This window comes from Chlamydotis macqueenii, chromosome 4, assembly GCF_036417535.1.
Source record: "Chlamydotis macqueenii isolate bChlMac1 chromosome 4, bChlMac1.mat, whole genome shotgun sequence".
Classification (NCBI taxonomy): domain Eukaryota; kingdom Metazoa; phylum Chordata; class Aves; order Otidiformes; family Otididae; genus Chlamydotis; species Chlamydotis macqueenii.
This window is the reverse complement of record NC_141559.1, coordinates 31,397,699-31,420,834: the sequence shown is the minus strand read 5'-3', so window position 1 is coordinate 31,420,834 and position 23,136 is coordinate 31,397,699. Positions and strand designations below refer to the sequence as shown.

Genomic DNA, 23,136 nt, shown 5'->3' with positions numbered 1-23,136 from the left:
GTCTTAGACTTTTTTTTCCCCATATTTCTTCTTCTTCTCTCTCTCCCCACTGTATTCTTCTGATTTCATCCTCAGTGATTTTAGTTAGCTTGCCAGAGAGCATTCTTTTTTCAAGTCATTATAGTATGAATATTTAGCAACTTGCAAAAATACAAAAAAGTCATTAGTTATGCTGATAGGATTCTATATTAATAACAAAACCAGAAGGCAGATATTTAAAGTTCAGCACACAGCACATGGCAGTTCAGTCTTCTCAGTGCAGTCCTCACATGCTGCCTCACATGAGCACACAAAAGCCATTTGGTTTTGTTGATGGTTTTAAAGCACAACTGGTGACAACTTCCATGCACAACTAGTGGAAAACATTATTAATATGAACTGTGACTTCTTAAAATCTGCTAACTTATCTTTTTGCTGACTGACTCTTGTTTTATGTAGAATGTGCACTGAAGGCAGTATATGGGGAAGATGCAAATTATTCATATTAGCTTCATAGCATAAAACTTCCTTTATTCTCTTAAAATAGTAGAGCTTTGCATGGCTAGTCAGTGCAATCTAGACAAAACTGACTGTGAACCACAGTAAAAATTGAGGTTTGTTTGATTTTATTCAGCGAAGATGAGAGGCAAGGATTTTGTAAACTGCATGAATAAAGGGAGGACACAAATACTTATTTAAACTCATGAGCCAGAAACAATATTTTTCACTAGCAATTCCCTTGACTGATGGTACTTTCCCCTAAATGCCAGAAATCAGGAAGATAAAAATACCATTTCTCCCTCATCCACAAATTCTAATGGCTGAGAGGGAGAGAGGCACACAGACAGATCCTGACAGAAAATCAAGCTACTAACCGAAAGCCTGAAGAGAAGTTGGACAGTGCAGGTGCCAGAATTGCAAAGTGCTAATTATTTCTAACCTCTTCTAATCTTTGGATATCCACAGATGTTGCTGTCACCCCTGTGAGTGACAGAGCATTATTTAGTGTTTACCCTCTAGCAGTTTCTCTTACTGCTCTTACTGTGTATAAGTTTGGGTTATTCATTAAGATATGCTGGCTTCTAAGTCTTAGCTTAATCTGAAACTTAAAATATAGCTGTCATTAGCATATCATTACTTCAAACATATATGTGGCTATAGGATAAATTTATAGGGCCTTCATTTGTTGTTAATTATAGCTTGGTTCCCATCTTTATTCACATAGCTTATTACAATGGTCCAATTATGTTATTTTTACTTGAATAGAATAAATAAATAGATATAATATTTGAATTTGAGTGGAGTCTTAGTTGGGATGCCTTATCACTGGAAATGAAGCAAAACTATAAAAAAAAAAGTATTGATACTTGTTTTCTTTCATTTTAAAATTATACTTTTAGTCCCTCTGTTGTTATTCAATTTAGAAAAACTTGTTCTTAGAAAAATTTGGTCAATAAAGACACTGAGTAGAATTTTATTAAGTCCTATTCATTTTACAGCTATTATCAAAGAATATTTGCTGTTTAGACCATTAATTTTGTGAAATACAATAAAAATTTCAAGTTATAGTTTGGCCAAATCAACAAGACTCTTTCAGGTAAATCAAGGCCATAGTAATATCTGGAAGTGCAGTCTTCATCTGGTTTTATATCTGCTGGATAGGACAAAACTGGAGATTTATATTTAACCTGTGTGATGAAAATGTGTGATTCTTGCCTTTGATGTGAGTGCAGCAGGGATTTCACCCACCAACTTTATTTTGGCAATGATATTTGTCACACTTCCTTTTCCATCTTTCTCAGAGTTCTTCAATTAAGTCAAGACCTTCCTGTTCAAAGTAAAGAATCTATTGTTGACTATGAATGATTAGTTATTGTTATTAATTCTGCCAGTTTCTAACAGTAAGGTCTTGATCCAGGGAAACAAGAAGGCTTATGCTAAATTAAATAATAATACCTTTGAATATGAATGGATTTCTTTTTCATTGAGATTTGAGGAGTTAACAATAATTTATTAATTTGTTCTGTTAACACTTCAAATCTCTTGTGTCTTTCTGGATAGCAACCCCAATTTAATTTTGTTATGCCTTCAGGTTGAAAAGGACTGGTTCTAAAAATTGCAGCAGAATTTGAGAGGATAGCAAATTGCAACACCTGGGTTATATTGCATTATACTTATTATGAAATGAAACATTCTGCAGTCTGAAAATGATAAATGATTGTGACTAATTTCCCCAAAACAGTCCTTCAAAAAGTGAGTGCTGAACAGTTCCCATCATCTGTATTCATCTACTAAATCATTTCCCTAGATAAATTTAATAATTACAGGGTACGTATCTGCAAAGCCAAAACAAAATCTCTTTGTGAATGTGACAGAATACAGTATGTCCCCAAATTGGAAATCTCTGGTTTCATTTGGCAGTGAATTCTGGCTCCTCTGAAGTTAATGGGAATTCTCTCCTTTGCATAAATATGAATAAGAAACAATTCTTCGTGTTTTATTCTGAGGAGAACTGTAGTCATGCCTGTAAACATGTGATTCAACATTTTAATCTGACTTGGATTAGTACCACACTCTCTCTGTGTTTAGAAAAGGTTTATTTTGTCTTACTTAAATATCAAATGTCTCTGCCTTGGACTGCTTCCTCACATGCAGCCGAAGTTTGAACTTTGTGTTTGACAAGTTACTTTTAAGTTCAAGTGACTTGCTGGTGAATTTCTGAAATGTATTCTGAGTTTCTAAAATGTAGCTCAATCAAAGGTCAACATAATAACTCCAAACAAGTTCAGAGTGTCTTGAATGAGCAATTGTCTAAGAGCAAATTTAGGTTAGATATCCATTTTGCCTATTTCAATTTATCCTCCTCTTTTTTCGCTGCTCAGTTTTATTGAAAGAGAGCTAGAATACAGTAGATATTCTCATAATATCATTTTAGTAGTAATGGCAATTAATGAATTATTCATATGAATGTTAAGCCATCAGAAATGGGATGAGATTTGGCCTGTTTGACAATGAATAGGCCAGCAGGCATTCACAAAATCATGTTTCTAAAAAAGCCCCTGTTGCTTGAAAAATGAAAAAGTTTGAAATTCGCAATTTGAGAAGAATTAACACTTTGATTGAAAAGTACAGAGCCTTTTCTGAAAGTGCATAAGGTACAACTTCCTAACGATGCAAAATATGTTTGTGACTTTACATGAAAATTTGATACAGCTCCCAAATAGGAGGCATGTATTTTCATATCTGGATGGTTCTGAAAATGCAGACAGGATGAAGGAAAGAAAAATAACAGCAAGTGATACTGAATTATGCTTTTCCATACAGCCCTATGTACTATTTTTTCATAGTTATTACCTAGATTACTTGCACAGAGCTAGGTGGACCAGAGGCAATTTGGTGACCCTTGGCTCCAGGTGGGCACTGTCAGACATGGCGTACTGAGAGGGCAGAAGGGTAGACAAGCACAGCAAAAAAAAAAGAGCATCAAAATACTGTCATATGTGCACTAGTTTAATTCTCAATGATTGACATTAAATGCATGAGCATTTGTTGCCCAGATTAGGAAAGAAACAAACCTGAAAGCGGATAATATCTTTAGGGACATGAGCTGGCAGGAGGTCTGCATCTTGAGTTTCTTTTTTCTATTGAACTTACCACTCAGAGAAAAGATGAAAAGTAAGATATGAAGCTAAGTCCTGGTTTTAAAAGCTGAGACTGTCTTTGGGATTTTACTTCCAACACTGGTTTAAACAAAGTAACAAAAGTCCTTTCCAAGAACTTGGAGAAGCTTTCAGAACAATAGGGAAAAGGAAAGGTGTAAGAGAGATGAAATAAGACAGCGTTTAAGCATACGCAGAGGAACAAACAGTCACAAATGATAAAGGATAAAACAATGACAAGACAAAAACATCAATGAATGACTGTAAAATAAAGATCAACTGCAGCAAATATTGTGTGGGATACCTCAGGAAATATTGAATTAATATTTTATAATAGTGTACAATCAGAATAGTCACATGGATAATGTCTTGCTTAGTCTAGGTAGTTTTATCCTGACTCAAAGAAAGGAAAGAAGGTTTTCAAGATTCTTTCTAGCTTGCATTTCCATGAAACTATATCTGTTTCTAGGTAAATAAAAGAAAATAGGTTGATATTACTGGAATAAAGGAACATAGTAACATGTATAGAGAATTACAAACTAAGAAGAGATCTTTGCAGGAGCAATTTGAGTTGACCTAACTCTGCTCAGGAACTTTACTCAGAATTACTTGTAATTTAGGTATTTTTAAATATAGAGTATGCAGGAAATATAACAGTGTTGTTATCCCCAGACTCTGTATAACGTGTTTTACACTGCTTCTTAAGCAAAGATTTCATCTTATGAAAGTACTGGTTAGAAACAATTTAATGGTAAAAAGCAGGCACTTTTATTGCAGTTCTATGCCTAATTATGTTATCTTATGCTCTTCACATAGAGACTTTAATTTCTGAAAATAAGGAAAGACATCTAGACTTCACTTGAGCCAGGTATTGTCAGAAAGCAAGGAGATAGTGCTGCGAAATACTACCTCCACAGTGAGCCAACTTTTTCCTGAAGTTCCCTAGTTTTTGTCTTATGCTCTCCAGCAGATAGAAATATTAAGGCTGAAAGCTGGTAATAGTTGCATTATGTAGCAGTTAGAATTATTATGAACATTCAAGAGAAGACTTGATATGTGTCTTTCTCCCTCTTCACCTTTTTTCTGTACTTATCCTGCATAGCAAATAGCACCTACTATTTTTCTAGCTGTTGTGGCTTAGCCCTACTCACCACACAGTTGCTCGCTCTCCCTCCCCCTCCCCAGTGGGATGGGGGAGAGAATTGGCAAGAATGGAAAACTCATGGGTTGAGATGAAGACAGTTTACGAGAGCAGCATAGGAAAATGTCAATAATAACAAAATATAGGGATACTAACATACACAAAATGAACAATGCACAATTTCTCACCACCCGATGTCCCAATGACTGATAACAGCCTGTCCTGAGCAGTGATCATGGAAACAAAACCAAGCAGCAAGCAAAGGAGTGTGTGTGAGAGAGAGAGAGATGGCCCCCCAGCCAACCCCCACACACCCTGAGCATGATGTTTACGGCATGGAATACTCACTTTGGGCAGTTTGGGTCAACTGTTCTGGCTGTATCCCTCTCAGCTTCCTGCACCTGCACATGAGTGAGACCTGGAAAGCTGGACAGTGTCCTTGGTCTCTTTAGCAACAACTGATATCATCAGTGTGTTTATCAACATTCTTCACATCTGAAATCCAAAACATGGCAGCTGCTGAGAGGAAAATTAACTTCATGCCAGCCGAAACCAGGACAATAGTTTGTGTTCCTGTTCAGCATTTCAGAAGCTATTAGCATGTAGAAGTTGCTCCTTAAGCTCTGATGCCTTCTGGTGCTGATTGTACACATCCTAGGTTACTGCACAGGTGCAAACTTCCAGAATACATATGAGCGCCATACACTGAATTAAGCCCAAACTTTCTACACTGTGCTAGCCAGCTGAGATGCTAATCTCTTCCAGACCTCTGTAACCTTATCTCTGCCATTGTATCGGCCATATTTCAACACTACTCCTCCCCTCCATATACAAATACAGTATGCCTTCTTTACATGCACATCAATGTATTTAATACACTTGGGTGCTTGATGAAAAAAAAATTGACTCTTTAATATCATTGCAGAAAGAGTGGCAGTATTAAAGTAATGAGGCAGAGAGGAGTGAAATTTGTGCGTTTTTTTCCTGGGGACTAAGAACAATGACCCATAAACCGAGATGGAAGAAAATAAGGTTTGCAAAGTGCCTCCTGCCCTTAGCCATCTGCCCTGCTTCTCTTCCAAGGGTTGCCAGCCCTGTTTAAGGTCACTTTACTAACCAGAAAATGGGGACAGGAGCCATTTCAGCTGCTCACTTCCAATTGATCTTTGTTGATAACTGAGCACTGTAATTGGGGCACAAGTACTCGTTGGTGCAGAGTGTGCCTTGATTAAGTATTCCTTGATTTGACAGAGATTTAGGTTTGGTGTAGTCCCCTTCCCATAATCCTCCCACTCCATTTTCCTCTGTCTGAAAACATTTGCATATGTGTTTGGGTTTCTTGTTGAAAATACTTGGATATTTTTTCTCAAGTGGTACTGTGCTGTGATCAGCTTTCCTCAAAATAGTAATAATTAAAATTCTTGTTATAACAAAAGAAGCTAATATCCCTTGATAGAGGCAGAGCCTGTCTTTCCATTCCTCTTCCCCCCACCACACCTGTACAAGGGCCAAATTGAAATTACTACTGACTGGGCATAGGTTACGCTTAATAGCTGGTTTATGACCCTTTGAGCTACCTAGCTTGCATTGAAACAGGTAGGTCATAAACTTTACTGTTACTCACACCGCACATGCCTACTATGATCATTTGTTTTACAAGCTTTAATCTCAGAGGTTGCTGGGAAACCCAGCTCCTTTTGTTTTCAATTAAAATTTCCAATTCATTTTTTTCCAAAGAAGCAGATGCTAGATACTATATGATATGAATATCAAGGAATTCAAATGTTTTGGGGCCTGGCTGCGGCCACAGTTTGACAGCAAGGTCAGTGCAATACAAGACCTGGTAGGACCAACCTAACTCATCTCTATGTTGAGGGCTACCTCTCAAGGCTCCTTAGCTCTTACCTTCTCACTGACCCTTACCCATCTGCTGTGTGGGCATATTTGCATTCCAGAGTGATTCATGTAGTTCACAGAGCACACAGGAAATTTGGCTTTTCAACAGAAGGAGGTTCTTACTGTGATTGTAATTATCCTTCCATAGTATGTAAGATAGAAGAGGAGGTGAACTGCATGACAGTGCAATGTCATGAAGTGTTACATGAATTCTTTATGAATAGGAGCTCTTGCATGGCTGCTGGAAGAAGTACAGTGCAGCTCCCAGCAGGTTAATATACCCACACTACCCTTTTGCTAATTCCAATATCTGAGCTAGCTGCATTAAAGCTAGTGTTGTGCTATTTAAATGTACTCTAAAACACTCCTATCGATTCCAATCTCAATCCATATTCCTATCATATAACTATAATGGTTCAGAAAGAGCTATTAGGTGCATGAAGTTATTGTGAATTAAAATCAATACACAAAGCTTGGCTGCATCTTAATACACCATTGCCATAGATTGCTTTGAAAGAAGCCTTAGTCCCATTGCAGAGCAATGGAAGATACTGGGGAGAGGGGCTAACATTTTTTGTTTGTTTCTTCTAAATAGCATAATAAATCCAGAAGCCACCATTTCATTCAGGAGAAAAAATACTGTTTGAAGTATTGTAACTGGAAATACAAACTCATGTCTTGTTGAAGATGACAATAAAACTGTCATTAAAAAAAAAGTGAGAGACTAAGCATATGCATAAGGACAGTGGTAAATAAAGGTCAAATGGAAAATCCCCTTTCTTTAATATTGTATTCAGCTTCTGGGACATGAACTAGCTTCTTGCTGCAAGCAAGGCAACTTTTCTGTTAGTACAGCTGACTTTCTGATCAGTCTATTTGAAAAGCACAGAATCTGAGAACAGTGGTTTTCAATGCCAATACTGTTACACAGCCCATTGGCACAACAGGATATTGAATGAGTGTAATACTTTAATTATCCAAGATTTTGTAGATTTGGAACCTTCAACTTTATTTTAGTGTTATTAAGGGGTGGAGACTGTGTTATGTTTTGCAGCAACTTTTATAACTGTTGCTAGTGGGAGAGTTTCTGTAATGAGAGAATGAAATGCTTCAATTAAATTTTGGTCATTGATTCTAACATGAGGTAATGTACATTGCTGTTCAATTAAAAATAACAAGCTGCTGTGCTGTTCCTAGCCAAATAAAATCCCCCAAACAGTGGTCAGTAAAGTATTTGAGGAGATTAAGTATTTGGGCCTGCATATTTCACTGAAATCTTTTGGGGAGAGAAATGCAAAATGGCTAACATTTAAAAGTGGGGGGTTAATTATTTTATGAGTGAAGAAAAAAGTAATTAGGCCTAGCAACAAGACAACAGCATTGAAATGCTTGAAAATGTCTTGGTTATGGTTTACGAGACTTGGTGCTTCTTGTCGGTTATAATGGCTGTGCTTGGTCATCCAGCACATCCATTGGAAGGGAGTTGAGAGATCCAGTAATGAGAGTCAATTTCAGTTTTGGGAGCAGTTCCTTACCGTTTGCAGGTGATGGGAGTTTCAAAGTGTTGCAGTAAATATTTACTTCCTGTGATTGCCAAGGCTCTGCTTGGGCCATGTGAATCATTTAATGCCGTCCACTGTTTCTAGATTCAGTGCTGAGGTCAGATTGACAGTCTTGCCCACAACTGAGCTTCATTTCTTGCTTCTGTTTTTTACTCTTTCTACTTTCAGTAGAGAAGAAGGGAAGATTTAATGAATACAGAGTGTCAGTATTAAAGTATTATATCCCAATGTGTTCAGAAATTTCTGATGAGTAGGCACAGAGGTCATTTCATGAATTCTAACCACCCACATAATTACCTGATTTCAAAACTCTCTTCCAAACATAGTAGAAGTACACTTTTCTGTGCAGTTTTAGAGTCAATCTCCAATATGTGTTGTAAATCCTAGCAGTGATCAGTTTCTCTGATCTCACAAGCCAATACCTTTTTGCTCACTTAATAATTTCTGTATAGCCTCCTGGCTAGGAAGTTTTTCTACCCATGCTAAGGGGAAAATAGGATTCAGTGGAGCAGGAGAATAATCCCAAATATTTTGTTTTGCTTTTGCTTTTCCATTTATAAAGTACATCCTAGCATTTTCTTAGCATTTTTATCTTTAGAGCAAGCACAAAACTCTGATAAATGAGTGCAGCAGAGCAGTATATCATGGCTCCATATAGCTTCTGTCCTAAAATAAGTCTCAACTTAAAGCCATAGAATCCACCCTTGTTAATACAGAAAAAATCTGTCTTGTTGCCCATTCAACAATCTCCTGATGATGTGGTGTGCATGTAAAATCATTAACTGGGCTGAGATCACCACTTCATTGTAAACAGGCCACTGAATGCAACTTTTTCTTCCTCTCACATATTTAGAGTGCTGTGTGGAAGATTTGAATGCTGCTTTTTCTTTTCTTTCAAGAGAGTGATCTGTAATTTTTCCAAAGAGAGAATCTATACAAAAATACTAGAACCTCCAAAACCTAATTTTCATTGAAGAACTAAAAGATTACTATCAAAGCTTGGAATTTAAAGTCACTATTCTGCTGACTGCTGAAAATCATCCTGAATAGAAACTCTAGGTTTCGGGACATACTTTTTCCCTACATGTAAGTTGTCCCTGAATGCTTCACAAGCAATCATTCTCTTGGTCTCACTCCTTGCCTCCTCTAAGACCTGAATTTATTGCTTACTTTGTCACTCATCTCTCTAGCAGAGTTACAAACCAATGTTTCTCTTTGATTGTCTAATTAATTAAAGTAACCAAGTTAAACTCAGAGTAATTGTTCTTTTCTGCTCTTTAGCTTGAGTATTGCTCTTTCTGTTTTCAAACATCAAGATCTCTGCCCAAAAGCTTGCCACTTCTTTATTATTTTTAACTTTATTAGGTGGTGTCATAGTTTAGCCCCAGTAGAGACCAAGCTATGCAGCCCCTCACTCACTCTCCCCACCCTCTGAGGGAATGGGGGACAGGTAAGGTGACAAAAAGCTCGAGGTTTGAGCTAAGGACAGGGAGAGATCATTCAAGTTACCATTACAGGCAAAACAGACTCAACTTGTGGAAAATTATTTCAATTTATTATTAATAAAACCAAAGCAGGATAATGAGAGAGAACAAAAACAACTTCCCCTCACCTCTCCCCTCTTCTTGGGCTTAACTTAATTCTGGACTATCTTCACCTCCTCCCTCTGCAAGCAGCACAGGGTAGGATAGGGAATGGGAGTTGCAGTCAGTTCATCATGCGTTGTTTCTGCCACTCCTTCCTCCTTGGGGGAAGAACTCCTCACATTCTTCCCCTGCTCCAGCGGGGGGTCCCTCCCACAGGCCACAGTCCTTCGTGAAACTGCTACGGCATGGGTTGTTTTTCCACAGGGTGCACTGCCTCCAGAACAGCTGCCCCAGCAGGCCCTCCATGGGCCACAGCCTCCTTCAGGCATCCACCTGCCCCGATGTGGGGTCCTCCGTGGGCTGCAGGTGGATCTCTGCTCCTCCGTGGACCTCCATGGGCTGCAGGGGCACAGCCTGCTCCACCATGAGCTGCACCACGGGCTGCAGGGGAATCTCTGCTGGGAGCAGCATTACTCCTCCCCCCTCCTTCTTCACTGACCTTGGCGCCTGCAGCTGTTCGTCTCACCAGAAATTCTTCACAATCAGCTCAGGCAGATGCCTCTCCGGTTTTCTTGACATCTCATCTCATCACCTTTCTGGACCAGGCCAGGCTGAGTCAGGCCCAGTCGGCTGCCCGGCGGGAGGCCAGAGGGTGAGGGCCGCAAGGCCCACAAGGCTCACGCCCACCCCCCCCCACCCCCTGCTTCTGCTTCTTCTCTCTCTTATTTTTTTTTTTTTTTATTTACCCATTCTTAAATACATTATCACAAAGGCATTATTGCTGTCACCAAATGGCTCGGCCCTGGCCAGTGGCAGGTCCACCCTAGACCCAGCTAGGTCCACTAGACAAAGGAGAAACTTCTAGCAGATTCTCACAGAAGCTGCCACTGTAGCCCCCCAGCCCGTACAGGTGGTCTAGTAAAGGATATAGAAAAAATACTTCAGACCAACTATTACATCCAAATTATTGGCATATGACTGAGAATTTCATCAGAGTAAGTAAAAACTGTATTTTGTACATTAAATCTTAGACTCTTGGAGCAGTTAGATTCTGGTGCACATAAAAATAAAGTAATATACGGTTTTTATAAGTCCTGAATAGGCAAAGCTGTTAGCCCTTTGTCTTGTTTGAAACAGCAATAAAGTGCGGCATTTTTTTTCTATTAATCTTTAATCTAGACTGCTCCAAGTTCTATGCTATCAACCTCTGATTTCCACTGATATGTTTAAAATGAAACAAAATTATTTATCCCCTCCTTCCCACTGTGTAAATTCCTCACAGGGGTTGAGGACTGGGTTTTGGATGTGTGACATTCCTTTTTGTGCACATCGAGTCTTAAACACATCCTCCTCTGTATCGGGGCAGCACAGCTTAGATCCCAAGAAGAAACCAGACAGTGATAACCGTGGAGATATTTTGAGAGGGAGCCTTTATCACAGGCTTAGTTAGTAGTGCTGCATTCAGTTGCCAAGGAGGCACACTGAGAGTAAAGTAGAAGGAACATAGCTTCTCTCTTAAAGGATCGGCCTTGAGATTGGATACAAAGCCATCCTCTAAATATGTCTGATGGCTATAGGGCCCAGTGAGGCAGATCATCAGTCTTGCACAACCGAGAAGGTAAGGGGGAGCCATCCATTCATTTCGGGGTTTTGATTCCTCAGTCACGCACCTTGTGACTTCTTTGCTTTTCCAGACTTCCCTGGCTTTACAGGCTTTGAAGTCTGCTCTTTCCCCACAGAGGCTCATCAGTCCCCTAGAGAGGTGTCTCCAAAAGTGGAAGAAAAGGAGAAGCAGGAACAGTGATCACTTCACTGAATCCTGGGACAATTTAGGTTTGAAGGGACTCTTGGATGGCATCTTTGTGAAGCAGGGTAGGTTAGAGCAGGTTGTTGAGGACTGTATGTAGGTGAGTTTTGAGCATCTCCAAGGAAGGCCATTGTACAGCATCTCTGAGAAATACTTACATAGTCTGAATTGCTACTTGCTTTGGAGATAAAATGGATCATGATTTTCTTGAATTTGTTGAAGTCAAATGGAAGCTTCATCATCCAGGGGAATTTTGCCCCCTCCAAACTCACTAGTTAGCTTGTGAGTTTTTGACACCTACTTTCTACAAGCTTATTATTAGTTCTCATTGTTTTTCTGTTCAGTAGGTGAGAAATGTATTGGCTGGTTTTGTTTTGTGTATTTTCTTTCTACAAGATCTGCTTTATCAATAGAGACAATAATTTTAACATCAGTATTGTAGAGATGTATCTCTGTTTCCATAGGAGCTCACATAACACCCTCCCAGTGTACAAAAAGACAACTGGCATAGTTTCAGCTTGCAGCATTTACTGGGGGAAAAAATAAAGACAAGTATTTTTGTCCTCTTTCAATGCCTTCTGAGAAATGTAAACAATTACAAAAAAAAACCAGAGCAATAGATTTGAGGGTTTTTTGTTTGGAATATATTTACATATTTTACTGCTCCGGGCTTCAAGAGAAATTGAGAAGTGTTAGTTGCTTTGCATAAAACTGTTTGATTGTTTATATTTCATTAGATTTATAGCACACTGGACACTGGGGTTTTTTTAAATCTTTCAATAGCAAACAATATTACATATCTTAATAAAAGATTGAAATTAGTTGTCACAAAATGCATTTTAAACAGTGTTTTAACTCAGTACAATTAGCAATTGCTTTCTAACTAAATGAATAAAAATTCATTTTATGAACAATTATTTTCTAATAACCTAGAAGCAATAAGAATAAATCCTTTCTAATATGAAAATTAACAACTTCTAAAACACCCTTTGTGCACACAAATCTTTAGAATTTTGTGCATAGTGTGCTTAGACTGATAAAATACTTATTTTTTTTGTGGAAACAATTTTTTTTCTAGACGTTTTGAGTCTATATGTAGGGAATCTCTTATTCAAGTGATCAGCAAAGCTGAATTCACTCTGTGTTTTCACTTAGAAGAGTCTTTCATTAACTTAGTCTCAATTCCTTCAATGTTCTTGGAACCCAGGCACTGGAGAACTGTTTTAAAAATTCACTTGCACTTGTTGTCCTCTATTTTCATTCCATGTGACTGATCTTGGAAAATTTGGAAGAAAGAAATTCTGTGTAACAACTGGGAGATAATGATGCAGTCAACTTTTCTGCTTTTTTTTTTTTTTTTCCCCCTAGTGTTTTCTTATTTGGTTGGTTTGGGGATTTTGTTTTGGTTTTGGGAGTTTGAGTGTTTCTTCTGGATTTCCTGCAGTCAGAAAATAACTTCCTGCCAGTGCAGTCTGGTTGCATCCTTGCTTCTTTTGCAGCCTCCTCAGCATGTGGCTATCCTTGTGAATGTTAACTGAAGCATCTAGAAGTGAAGCTTTCTTATTCTGAGAAGATCCTGCCTGCAATTCAGAATTCTGCATTCATACAGAATGATATACAAAGAAACTAAAAATATTTAGTGAAGTATTAGTGAAAAATACTTTGGCTTCAAAGTCATTAACAGAGATAAATAGTAGAATAATAAAGAAAATAATAATTTAAACACCACCAAAAAAGGCCTCTGGAGATACACGTAAAGTTTGGGCCATTAATACTATGGAAAATCAATTCCGTTTTCTTCTCTGTGCTTGTGGGTTATGCAGACTAGGGGGAAGTGTTCAGGAAGAGGTTTCACGTGCTTTTCATGAACAAGCCATGACAAGCCAGAACTAACTTTTTGCACCTCAGAACAGATGTTTCTGATAAACTCATACTAAATTACAGCACCATGTAAAGAATTAAAAGGAAGAAACGTAGCCTATTAAAAAAAACCCACCTAAGTAAGTGTTGCAGTGCATTTATACTTCTGCTCTACTTATGTAGATCAGACAGATGTTCTCAGAGAAAATAAAGTAAGTTACAATAGAAGATTTATTTCTGAAATACATAGTATAGAAGAAAACTTCTGTTGAAGTAAATAGCAAAATAGCATTTTGCAGAATGCAAGAGGCACTGCTAATGATGTGTTGTAGGAAAGTTTTGTATAAACAGTATTTAAATAGTTCTTCCTTTATTAAAAAAAAAACAGCACTCAAACATGGCATGTCATTGCTTTACTAACAGTTGCCTACTTTGTTTCCTATTTAGGAAGAGCCCTTTGTCATGGTTTCTGAAAACGTTCTAGGAAAACCGAAGAAGTATCAGGGTTTCTCAATAGACGTGTTGGAAGCCTTGGCCACTTACCTTGGCTTTAAATATGAAATTTATGTTGCACCGGATCACAAGTATGGGAGTCCTCAGGATGACGGGTCATGGAATGGACTGATAGGAGAACTGGTATTTAAGGTAAGGTTATTAATAACTTACTAAATACAGTCATATGATAAATGTAAATAATACATGCTATGTTATGTATGCATCAGCCAGTAACCTTTTTCAATAAGTTAGTGATAGCACTTTGTTGCCAGCATTTGGTAGTATGCCTGGGTGCATTGTGCAGTAAAGAAAAACCTAGAAATAGTGCTTGCTGAGAACTATTTAAGAAGCAGGGCAATCTCTTTTTTCAAACCAAAGTACAGCAGTATGAAATGTGAATACAGTCAAATAATGGAATGCACAGCATTCTAATTAATTTGGCAAGAACCGACACAAATGAGTTGAAGAGGCTGTTTGAAAGAGGAAAAATTGGTGTTGCAGTAATTAGTGATACATTACATAAATAATGTATAGCACTTAGAAAAATGTTGATGTGATGAATACACAAAGTATATCATCAACAGCAAATGTCTTATTGATATATAATAACACATTATGTAGATGTATTAATCAAGAGTAGTATGTTCTTTATTCTGTAATTAATAAACCATTTAGTCTACTTAATTTTACATTAAATGTTCAATACTGTATCATAAATAAATTAAACCAAATAAATGTGCCTTTTTTCTCACTCTTCACAGCTTGTCTGTTTGCAGTTTCTCCCACTAAGAGAGAAAGATAGGGCTGTGAACACTCTATTCTGCTGATATCTTATTTGTGCTGTGAACATATATGTTTTATTTGCTCTTCGTTAACCTGTAGAGGCAGAATTTACAGCTAGAGAGACCTACCTTTGTTATTTTTCCTTAAATAACTGCGTTAGATAGTCATGTAAATAACTTGCCAGTTGTTTATTAAAGTGTTTTTCCAAATCTGCAGGTGGAATTTAATTGATAATCACAGCAAAGAATAAGGACCAACACAGTCAGATACGGGATTTAATAATTAAATGCTTCCTCTAAAAGTTAGCAAAATGCTGGAAAATATATCTTGCAGTAAAGGGAGAAAAAAAAAAAAGGGAAAAAATCAAAACATGAAAAAATGATCCCCATGGGAAAAAAAAAAGTTATTGCTAGGTTTAACCTATTGTACTTGCCTCAGCAGTAGGAAGCCTACTGGAATGGAAAACGACCACACATGCCATGCCCATGGCACAGTTCATATATCTACACTGTAGTAATAAATTTCCTTTGCCATCTCCCTACGTCCTTACGAGGCTGGAACGTAGAATGCTTTGGTCGTAGATGGTAAGCTGGAGCCACTTTGAAAAGTATATTTTCCTCTATCTTATAAACTTTAACAACTAAAAATCCCTCATCTAATTATGAGACATAACACCACAATGGCCTATTGATTTATTGTTATCATTTTTTCTGCTCCTTACATCTAATGTTATACTATACCCTGCTCTCTACAGTACTCAGGAAACGACGCAGCAGGCCACTGCGTAACGCAAGCTGGAGGAGTCTTAGTCCTAGATGGGACATTTTCTGTGTATTTGAAATGAATGATTTTTAAGGCAAAACTCATAACAACCGAAATTAAATAGTTCACTGAAAAATATGTATGGCATTCTTGTCCCCTTAGTAGGCAGGGACTCATATAACTCTAATAACATCCTTAAGGTGGTAGCCACCTAGATCTGTAAATAGGTATCATGAGTGGAACAGATTTACCAATCTGATACAATTTTGCTGTGAATGAGTGTTAATGGATATGAAATCTTTCTATACTGTTAGATGGTATGAAGAGTTAATAGAACTGCACTTGGAATTCAAAAAACACGAGACTATGCCAATGTATATTTTTTTTAATTTTTCTTACCCCTTGTATAGTTAACAGCAAAGGTTCACTGTGTCCTTCTCTCTCATTCTCTGTCCTTCTTAAGGCAAAAGAGAACCTCTGGGCAAGCAGCCAGTGTGTATCTACCCCTTACCAAGTGCAAGCTGTTCTTGAAAGGCTGCTTTCTTATTTACTGTGAACTGAGTTCTGCTCCCAGAACTCCAATATCTATCTGCTTGGCAACTTTGTAAGGGGAAGCAAAGGAGCAGAGAGTAGTTTTAAATTAAAGGACTAACCAGTTTAAAATAGAGTGTTTACTTGTTTTCCCAACCAAGTCTTACATGATAGTCTGACCAAAATGTGGAGGAAATCCAGAAACAGAGGGAGTGCTCTTTGCCTGTGAGTGTGAGTACATGAGCCAGAAATGAGTTAGGAACAACGTATTTCAGCAAAAGACAAGTCTCACTCAACAGTAACAGAAAATAGCTGCCTTCTATTTTTGAGTACATCTTATTGAGAAGGATATCTGTGCCCACTACAGAAGATGTGCCATATGAAATGGCAGTTGCAGTAACAGGCATATAATTTCTGTGCTCAAGATTAACACATGCTGTTTGCATTAACCTGGTTCAGCGTGCATCGGGCTCTGATGCAGGTCCCAGTATCAGGGAAAGCAGTCCCAGGCTGCGCTCATTTGCAGCAGCCTTGCTGGAGCTGCAGTGCAGAGCAGAAGCCCTGCAGTGCCAAGTACATGCCCTAGGTCCACAGCTGGCCTCGTGGACGTGAGATTATGCCAAGCTCACTCTGTTCCGGCTTTGAAGACAAGGTCCCTGTAGGCTGTTAAAATAGGAGCTGGAATCAGCAGATCAAAGCAACTGGTCTTTAATTTGAATTTGGAAACTGACTCAAGCCTCCCCTTCTTTGATTGTCAAGACCTGTATTAGGTTTGCTTTTGCTCCATACACCTTATCCTGTCAAAATAAACAGAATGCAACCATGCTATGAAAAGATTTCAGTTTGCTGAGCACCTGAACCAGAAGGCCTGTGGAGGATGCTCTTTGTGAGAGGCATGTGTTCTTCTTGCCCCTCTCCTGTCAAATGACCAGAGCTTTCAGTGTGTCCCACAGAGGCTTCAGGTCACAAACAGGATGAGCTCAGAGAACACCAGATCTCTGTGGAGAGGCTAAAGCCATCTCAGGTGAGCAGTGCTTTACCGCAAATCTTTTTCTTGCTGTTAGTTCTCTGTGTCTTTCCACAGTGCTTCTTTAAATGCCCTCAAGTCCACATTACAAGAGGGATAAGTCTGTGTGATAAGCAAGAGAAGTGGCTAATCCACTTCTGGGATAGCGCAGTAGGCTTTCCAGCACAGCTCTGGACTTCCCAGTGACATTCACACCCATCAACCATTATTTCCCGCATTTCACAATGCTGCCTTGATTGCTAGGATTTTTTTCCAATGAGGAGCCTTCAGGAAGCAAATACCGCAGGGAAAAATGCCTGGTTCCACTTAGGTCCATCAGGAAAGGAAAACTAAATACATACCTAAACATTTGTAAAAGAAACTGCTAGCCAAGTAGAAGCCTCTTATATGTATGTTCTTTTAAAGCGTCTTTCTAAGGGGAGTAGCATAGGAAGGAAGAAAGTATACAGGGAGGACAAAGCAAGAAGCAAAAATAACTGAGGAAAAGGAGAATTATTTGAATGTATGTGTGTTAACTTGAGCAAAAATATCTCTGTGATAAATTTTTGCATGTCCATAATAATAACTGCATAACATGTGGGACTGTGGTTTATTGCTTCTAGCATTTGTTAAAATTTGATTTAACATTGAAAATGGATAAAATTAAAGGCCTCATGGGAGCAATTTAAAGTAGATCCATTTATTTTCCCTGTTGTTGATCATGAGCCACAAGAATCATCGTAAGATTGCTTTCTATGTGTATGAGAGGTGCTTGCTTAAGCAGTAGCATAGGGGCATTTCAGGAATTTTTAGGCTTTGCTGATGAGCTGGTTCTGTGACACCAGTAGCAATGCTGTCAGACCCATTTGATCATTTATTTCAGATTTTCTGAGTCTGATATGTTGCTTTTCAATGACCTCAAGAGAACTGTTGTTAACAAATATAAATTCCTAAGCAGGTCATGTAAAGAAAAATAATGCCCTCTGCTGTTTTTTTCAGTCAGTCAGTTTCAGGAGTCACAGTTTCATTCATCAGAAGTGAGTTAAACAGACATCTAAGATGCTTATAAATGGTTGATTTTGGCACTGCAGAAACTTAGTGAAGGGAGAGTTTTACATGTTTATAATTCCGATTGGCAGCTTTACATCTAAATATTGACATAATTGCGTGCACTTGCCTTTCTATCTCAGAAGCACTAAGTGAACCTTGACTTCTTCAAACTGATGTCTTCTCTGATCCAATTTGACATGTTAATGACAAGCATTTAATTTTTTTTTATCTTCCAATGTTGATACAAGTTGACAGAATCTATATGTAATAAAGAATGCTTACTGTCAGTAGATCAACTATTAAGTTAAGCCTAAGCTTGGCTTTGTGCTGAACATACAGTTTTCTGGTAAATTGGTGTTTATGATTCAGTTTAGTGAGTTAAGAATATGAGTTGTCATATTTCAGTGTAACCTTTTTTTTTTTTTTAAATAGCTAAACACAGGAATGCTGAGAGGTCAGGACTTACCTCTCTCCTTTCTATTTTTTACTTTATTACCACTCTTTAATCACAAGACATAATTATGTCATGATTGCTGCTGCAGTATGACAAAGGAAATGCAGTAGGACAATGTTGTTCCTCTGTCATAGCTGGCTGATAACCAGAGTGGAACCATAATGCTGGGGAATTTGGAAAGACTGCTCCCTAGAGATGTAAAATAGAAGCAGTATTTCCACAAATACCACATACTGTGCTTTTTCATGCAATGCCCTTCAATGTATTTCATGGAGAATTATGTTTCTCTTTTAAAAAATCGTTAAAAGGCAGAAAATATTCAGTCCTACAGTAATCTATTACTTGGTAAAAGTATCTTTTACTTATGTATATTGCTTTTCAGTGGAGAATCTTTAAATATCTCCAAATACAACTTGAATTAGCACATCATGATAATCTAATGTGGTAGGGAAGTATTTTAGTAACACGCTGATAATTAACAACACAGCTAAAGTTAAACAGCAAGGGCTAAGTGCTGGACTTTTTCTTTCCATGTGTTGTCTTTTAACTCTGAATTCCTATTTCACTTTTTGATTTACATTCAGGAAAAATAACCAAAACAACACTTATTCATTAAATATAACCATATTTTCCTGTCTGACAACTATTGGTATAGAGCATTGGACTTTTACATTCGTAAATTATTTTTAAAATACACTTATGTTCACAATTGTGGAAAAGAGTTCAAATTATGACTGCTTTGCAACTTGCTCACTGGACTTAACCGTTAGCAGATACTGTGAATCACTCAAGTCACCTGTTGACCAGAAGTTTTATAATTAGAGGATGGAGACTCAGGTGATCTGAATGTTTCCATGGACAATTCTGATTACATTTTTACTTGGGTTACTGGCTGAGTTTGCTGCTGTCCGTGAGCAAAGAGCAGTTAAATCATCACTCACAAAAAATTGTTAGGAAGGGACATGAAGTGAATTTGTGAAGCCGTGCTTTCAGCTGTGCACAGCTTGACTTAAGATACTAGAGAATCTAACCCACAAATTAAAGCTTGAGCTCTAATTCATTCCTTTTAAGCAAATCCGTGTTTTCAAACACTTTTTTGTCCAAATCATCAGCCTCCAGCTATCTTCCGCCACTTTCTTAAGCCAGTGAATGATTAATATAAGTTAAAGTAACATAATTTAAACCGGTCTTAGGTCACTGTGATTAAAAATGTGTTTGTACCATGTGATGTAGGTTATTTGCAAATTTGATTCTGATCAGTTTCAGCTGTCATACCTTCTCACTTAATATTTCATATCACATTCCTAAGGAGCTAGTAATCTCTGCCTTGTTTGAGCAAGAAGAAAGAAATTCAAGAGAATTAATAAAATTTGACACAGTACTTTCAAGCCTTTATGCTCTCCTCACCCCCTTCCAAAGGACCACACACTGCTTTAGGCAGAACAGAAATGGATTAAATCAAACAAGTAGCAGCTTAAAGTATTTTAAGTACTCTTTTTTATATTAAAATATCTAGAATTTAGTCTTTTTGTTCAGTATTTGGGCTTTTTAAATTTATGTTAATATGTCTGCTTTAAATACCCTTTCTTGTTTTCACTGCAGTTCTAATTGTACATGTGAAAAGTAAAATAGCACCTGCTGCAGTGCTTGGTGTCTCTTGAGACCTAATACCCAAACGTGCTGTGAAATACAATTATTAGATCAAGGAATATTATTATCTTCTTCTCATCTGAAGTGTGTTCTTTAAATTACAAAAAATGTACATGGCACAAAGCAAGTCCAAGGTAGCTGCAGGACAGGTTGGTATAGAGAGGAATGCTTAGCAGGAGGATATAAAGCAATTAATAGTGAAGGAACTGCGTGGAATGTCTGCTCTTCTGCACTTCAGACTCTGCAGCCAAAATGGATGTTTTTCAGAATTTCAAGTACCCCCAAAATCCCAGGGGATTATGAGATGCTCTTTGTCATACAGTGGCCCTTTGTCATGATCATAATGTCATCAAAATGTTGGATATCACATGGCTCTGTCAGGCAACTAATTTCCTTTGATTTGAAATGCTATACACAGGGTCTGCCTTTTGCCAAAGTGACAGTAATGGCTTCAGTAAGCCAGGCTGAGAAAAAGGACCAGAAGTAGATTTCCTCCAGCTATTATCTGTATTTGAAGTATTTTGATTCCTTGGAAAACAGCAACATGGAGAGCTAATGTGCACGAATTCACCAAGTGAGGGTTGCTTACAGAAACTAAGACACGTGGCACAGCTGTTCTGTTCAAGCCTTAGTCATGTTTCTGTGTTCATATGTATGATGCTTAAGATGTTGGCCTTGGCATCTGCTTTTCCATAAGTTTAGCTGCTATAAATCACAGAGGAATGCAGATCTTTTCTGTAGCGCCTACTTATGCGTGTTGTTCTCTCTCCTTCTTTCCTCAGAGAGCTGATATAGGGATCTCTGCCCTAACTATCACCCCCGACAGGGAAAATGTGGTGGACTTCACAACGCGTTACATGGACTACTCGGTGGGCGTGCTGCTTCGAAAGGCAGAGAAGACAGTGGACATGTTTGCCTGCTTGGCACCATTTGACCTCTCTCTGTGGGCATGCATAGCTGGCACTGTGCTGTTAGTAGGGCTACTGGTCTACCTCTTGAACTGGCTTAATCCCCCGCGCCTTCAGATGGGATCCATGACCTCCACAACCCTCTACAATTCCATGTGGTTTGTGTATGGATCCTTTGTGCAACAAGGTAAGAGACAGCCTCCAAGAGAAAACCTATATATTGTCCCTGTTGCTATGGAGACCTTCCTCTTCCCTGCCTTCCTCCCACAGCCCAGGAGGGAATGGGAGCACTGGAAAGCCTTGTGCTACAAGGTTTCTAAAACATTTGTCTGCCCAGTGTGGGAAGTGTGAGAAGTTCTGAGCACTACATGCTAGCTTGTTTTCATTTGTAGTTGTCTAATTAGAGAAAGATTATTTTTCTCTGGGAAAAAAAAAAAAGTATTTCTCGTCATCTGCTGGAGGATTATTCATAGTTAATGTGAGTGCTATTCTTTCCTCCCTTTACTGATGTATCTCAATTTTCCTGTATAATGTTGAGACTCAACCTTCTCTGGCCTTCCTGGATGCTTTCTCAATCCCCTCTAGCATCTGGTGTAGCCCAGGCTATTCACTAATTCTGTTTATATTCCCAAGTCCTTCACAATCTTCCTCTTCTGTCAGGGCTTTAACCATGCATCCTAATGACATCAGGGACTAGAGATCTTGGCTTAGTGTATACTACTTAAAATTCTGGTCTACGAATTAGGATTGTAATGCAAAGTGAAATAAGAAAACACAGCTTCATATGAGAGCAAAGAAAATTTAAATTCTGGACAACAGAACAGAACTAATAACTTCTGGCATATCTATGTAATTGTTTGTCAGCCACTACTGGCACTACAGGTACACCTATTTGTAACTGCATGGAGCATCTGCTCTACAAACAGCCATGTCCACTGCAGCCTCAAAACTCCCAGATAGTTTTTTGGATTTTAACATTAATTTGGATGGAACACTGTAGATAAAAGCATCATATTTACATAACACTGGCAACGTGTAATTTAGAAATTACATTATTCCCTGTTAGAAACAATCAGATTACATCCATAAAAGTTAAAGGTATGCATGACAATCAAGTATGAAACCCCTAGAAGGGAAAAAGCTAAATTAACACCACCATCCAAAAAGAGAAGAAAAGTAAAATTGAGGATTTCCACAAGAGGTATGATTTTAAACACATTGACTTAGAGACATTACTTTTTAAATTATCATTTGCATTGAGCAGTGATGACCAGCTGAGGAAAGCTCAAGAGATTGTTTCATGTTTGTTCTGGATTTTTTTTTTAAAGAAAACCAAAGCGCTTCAGAGCCAGCTTAGAGCTGCAAAAGTTTTTTGAATGTATGTGGGTGGGTTTATGAAGTTTTCTTTCTGTCCAAAATATTCCCAGTGTAACTGCTTAGGGAATCCAACTGTGAGAGAGCAGTTGGTACGTTACAGAACTAGACTCATTACATCTGTCTGCCTGTTAGGTTAAAACTTGTGAATTAGTTTCTTTACTGCATGAATACAAGTAATTTTACACAGGTTTATTGCTTGGTATTAGCCTTAGCATCCCTGCTGCACTCCCAACATCATTAGTCCCTAAAAGCTTTATAGGAGACTGCCCTGCAGAGGTTTAAAGGAGGCAAAGCTAGTTTAATCACACACTTCAATCTCATTAATTATTATCTGAATTGTTTGCCTGATGTTTATCCAAGTAAGCCTTTGTTGCCTGATGTCCCGAAGTTTCCAAAGTTATAGGTCCAGAGTAGTAGCCTGCAAGGGAGCCCTTCAATAGATGCTCAGCTGGCTTACAAGCAAAAGGTTTTTCTGAGCAATCAGTAAAAGTGAGTGCTTGAGGAGGACTTATAGAGAAGCCTTGAATTAAGAATGAAGATGAGGAAGAAATTAGATTAAAAGAAGTGAGACCAGATGACAAAAAAACCCCCCAGAATTTACTGCAAAAGGCAAAGAAAAAGAATTTGCTC

The 23,136-nt window shown here is 38.1% G+C and overlaps 1 protein-coding gene across 2 annotated transcripts in view; it reads left to right on the top strand.

The window, feature by feature from the left end:
• Positions 1-23,136, top strand: part of GRID2 (glutamate ionotropic receptor delta type subunit 2) — a 739,921-nt gene that overhangs the window by 588,760 nt on the left and 128,025 nt on the right. For both annotated transcript variants that reach the window (XM_086746417.1, XM_086746416.1), the window contains 2 exons: positions 13,938-14,135; positions 21,004-21,316. In XM_086746417.1, coding sequence (XP_086602543.1) covers positions 13,938-14,135; positions 21,004-21,316 — 511 coding nt within the window. The remainder of the gene's footprint in view (positions 1-13,937; positions 14,136-21,003; positions 21,317-23,136) is intronic.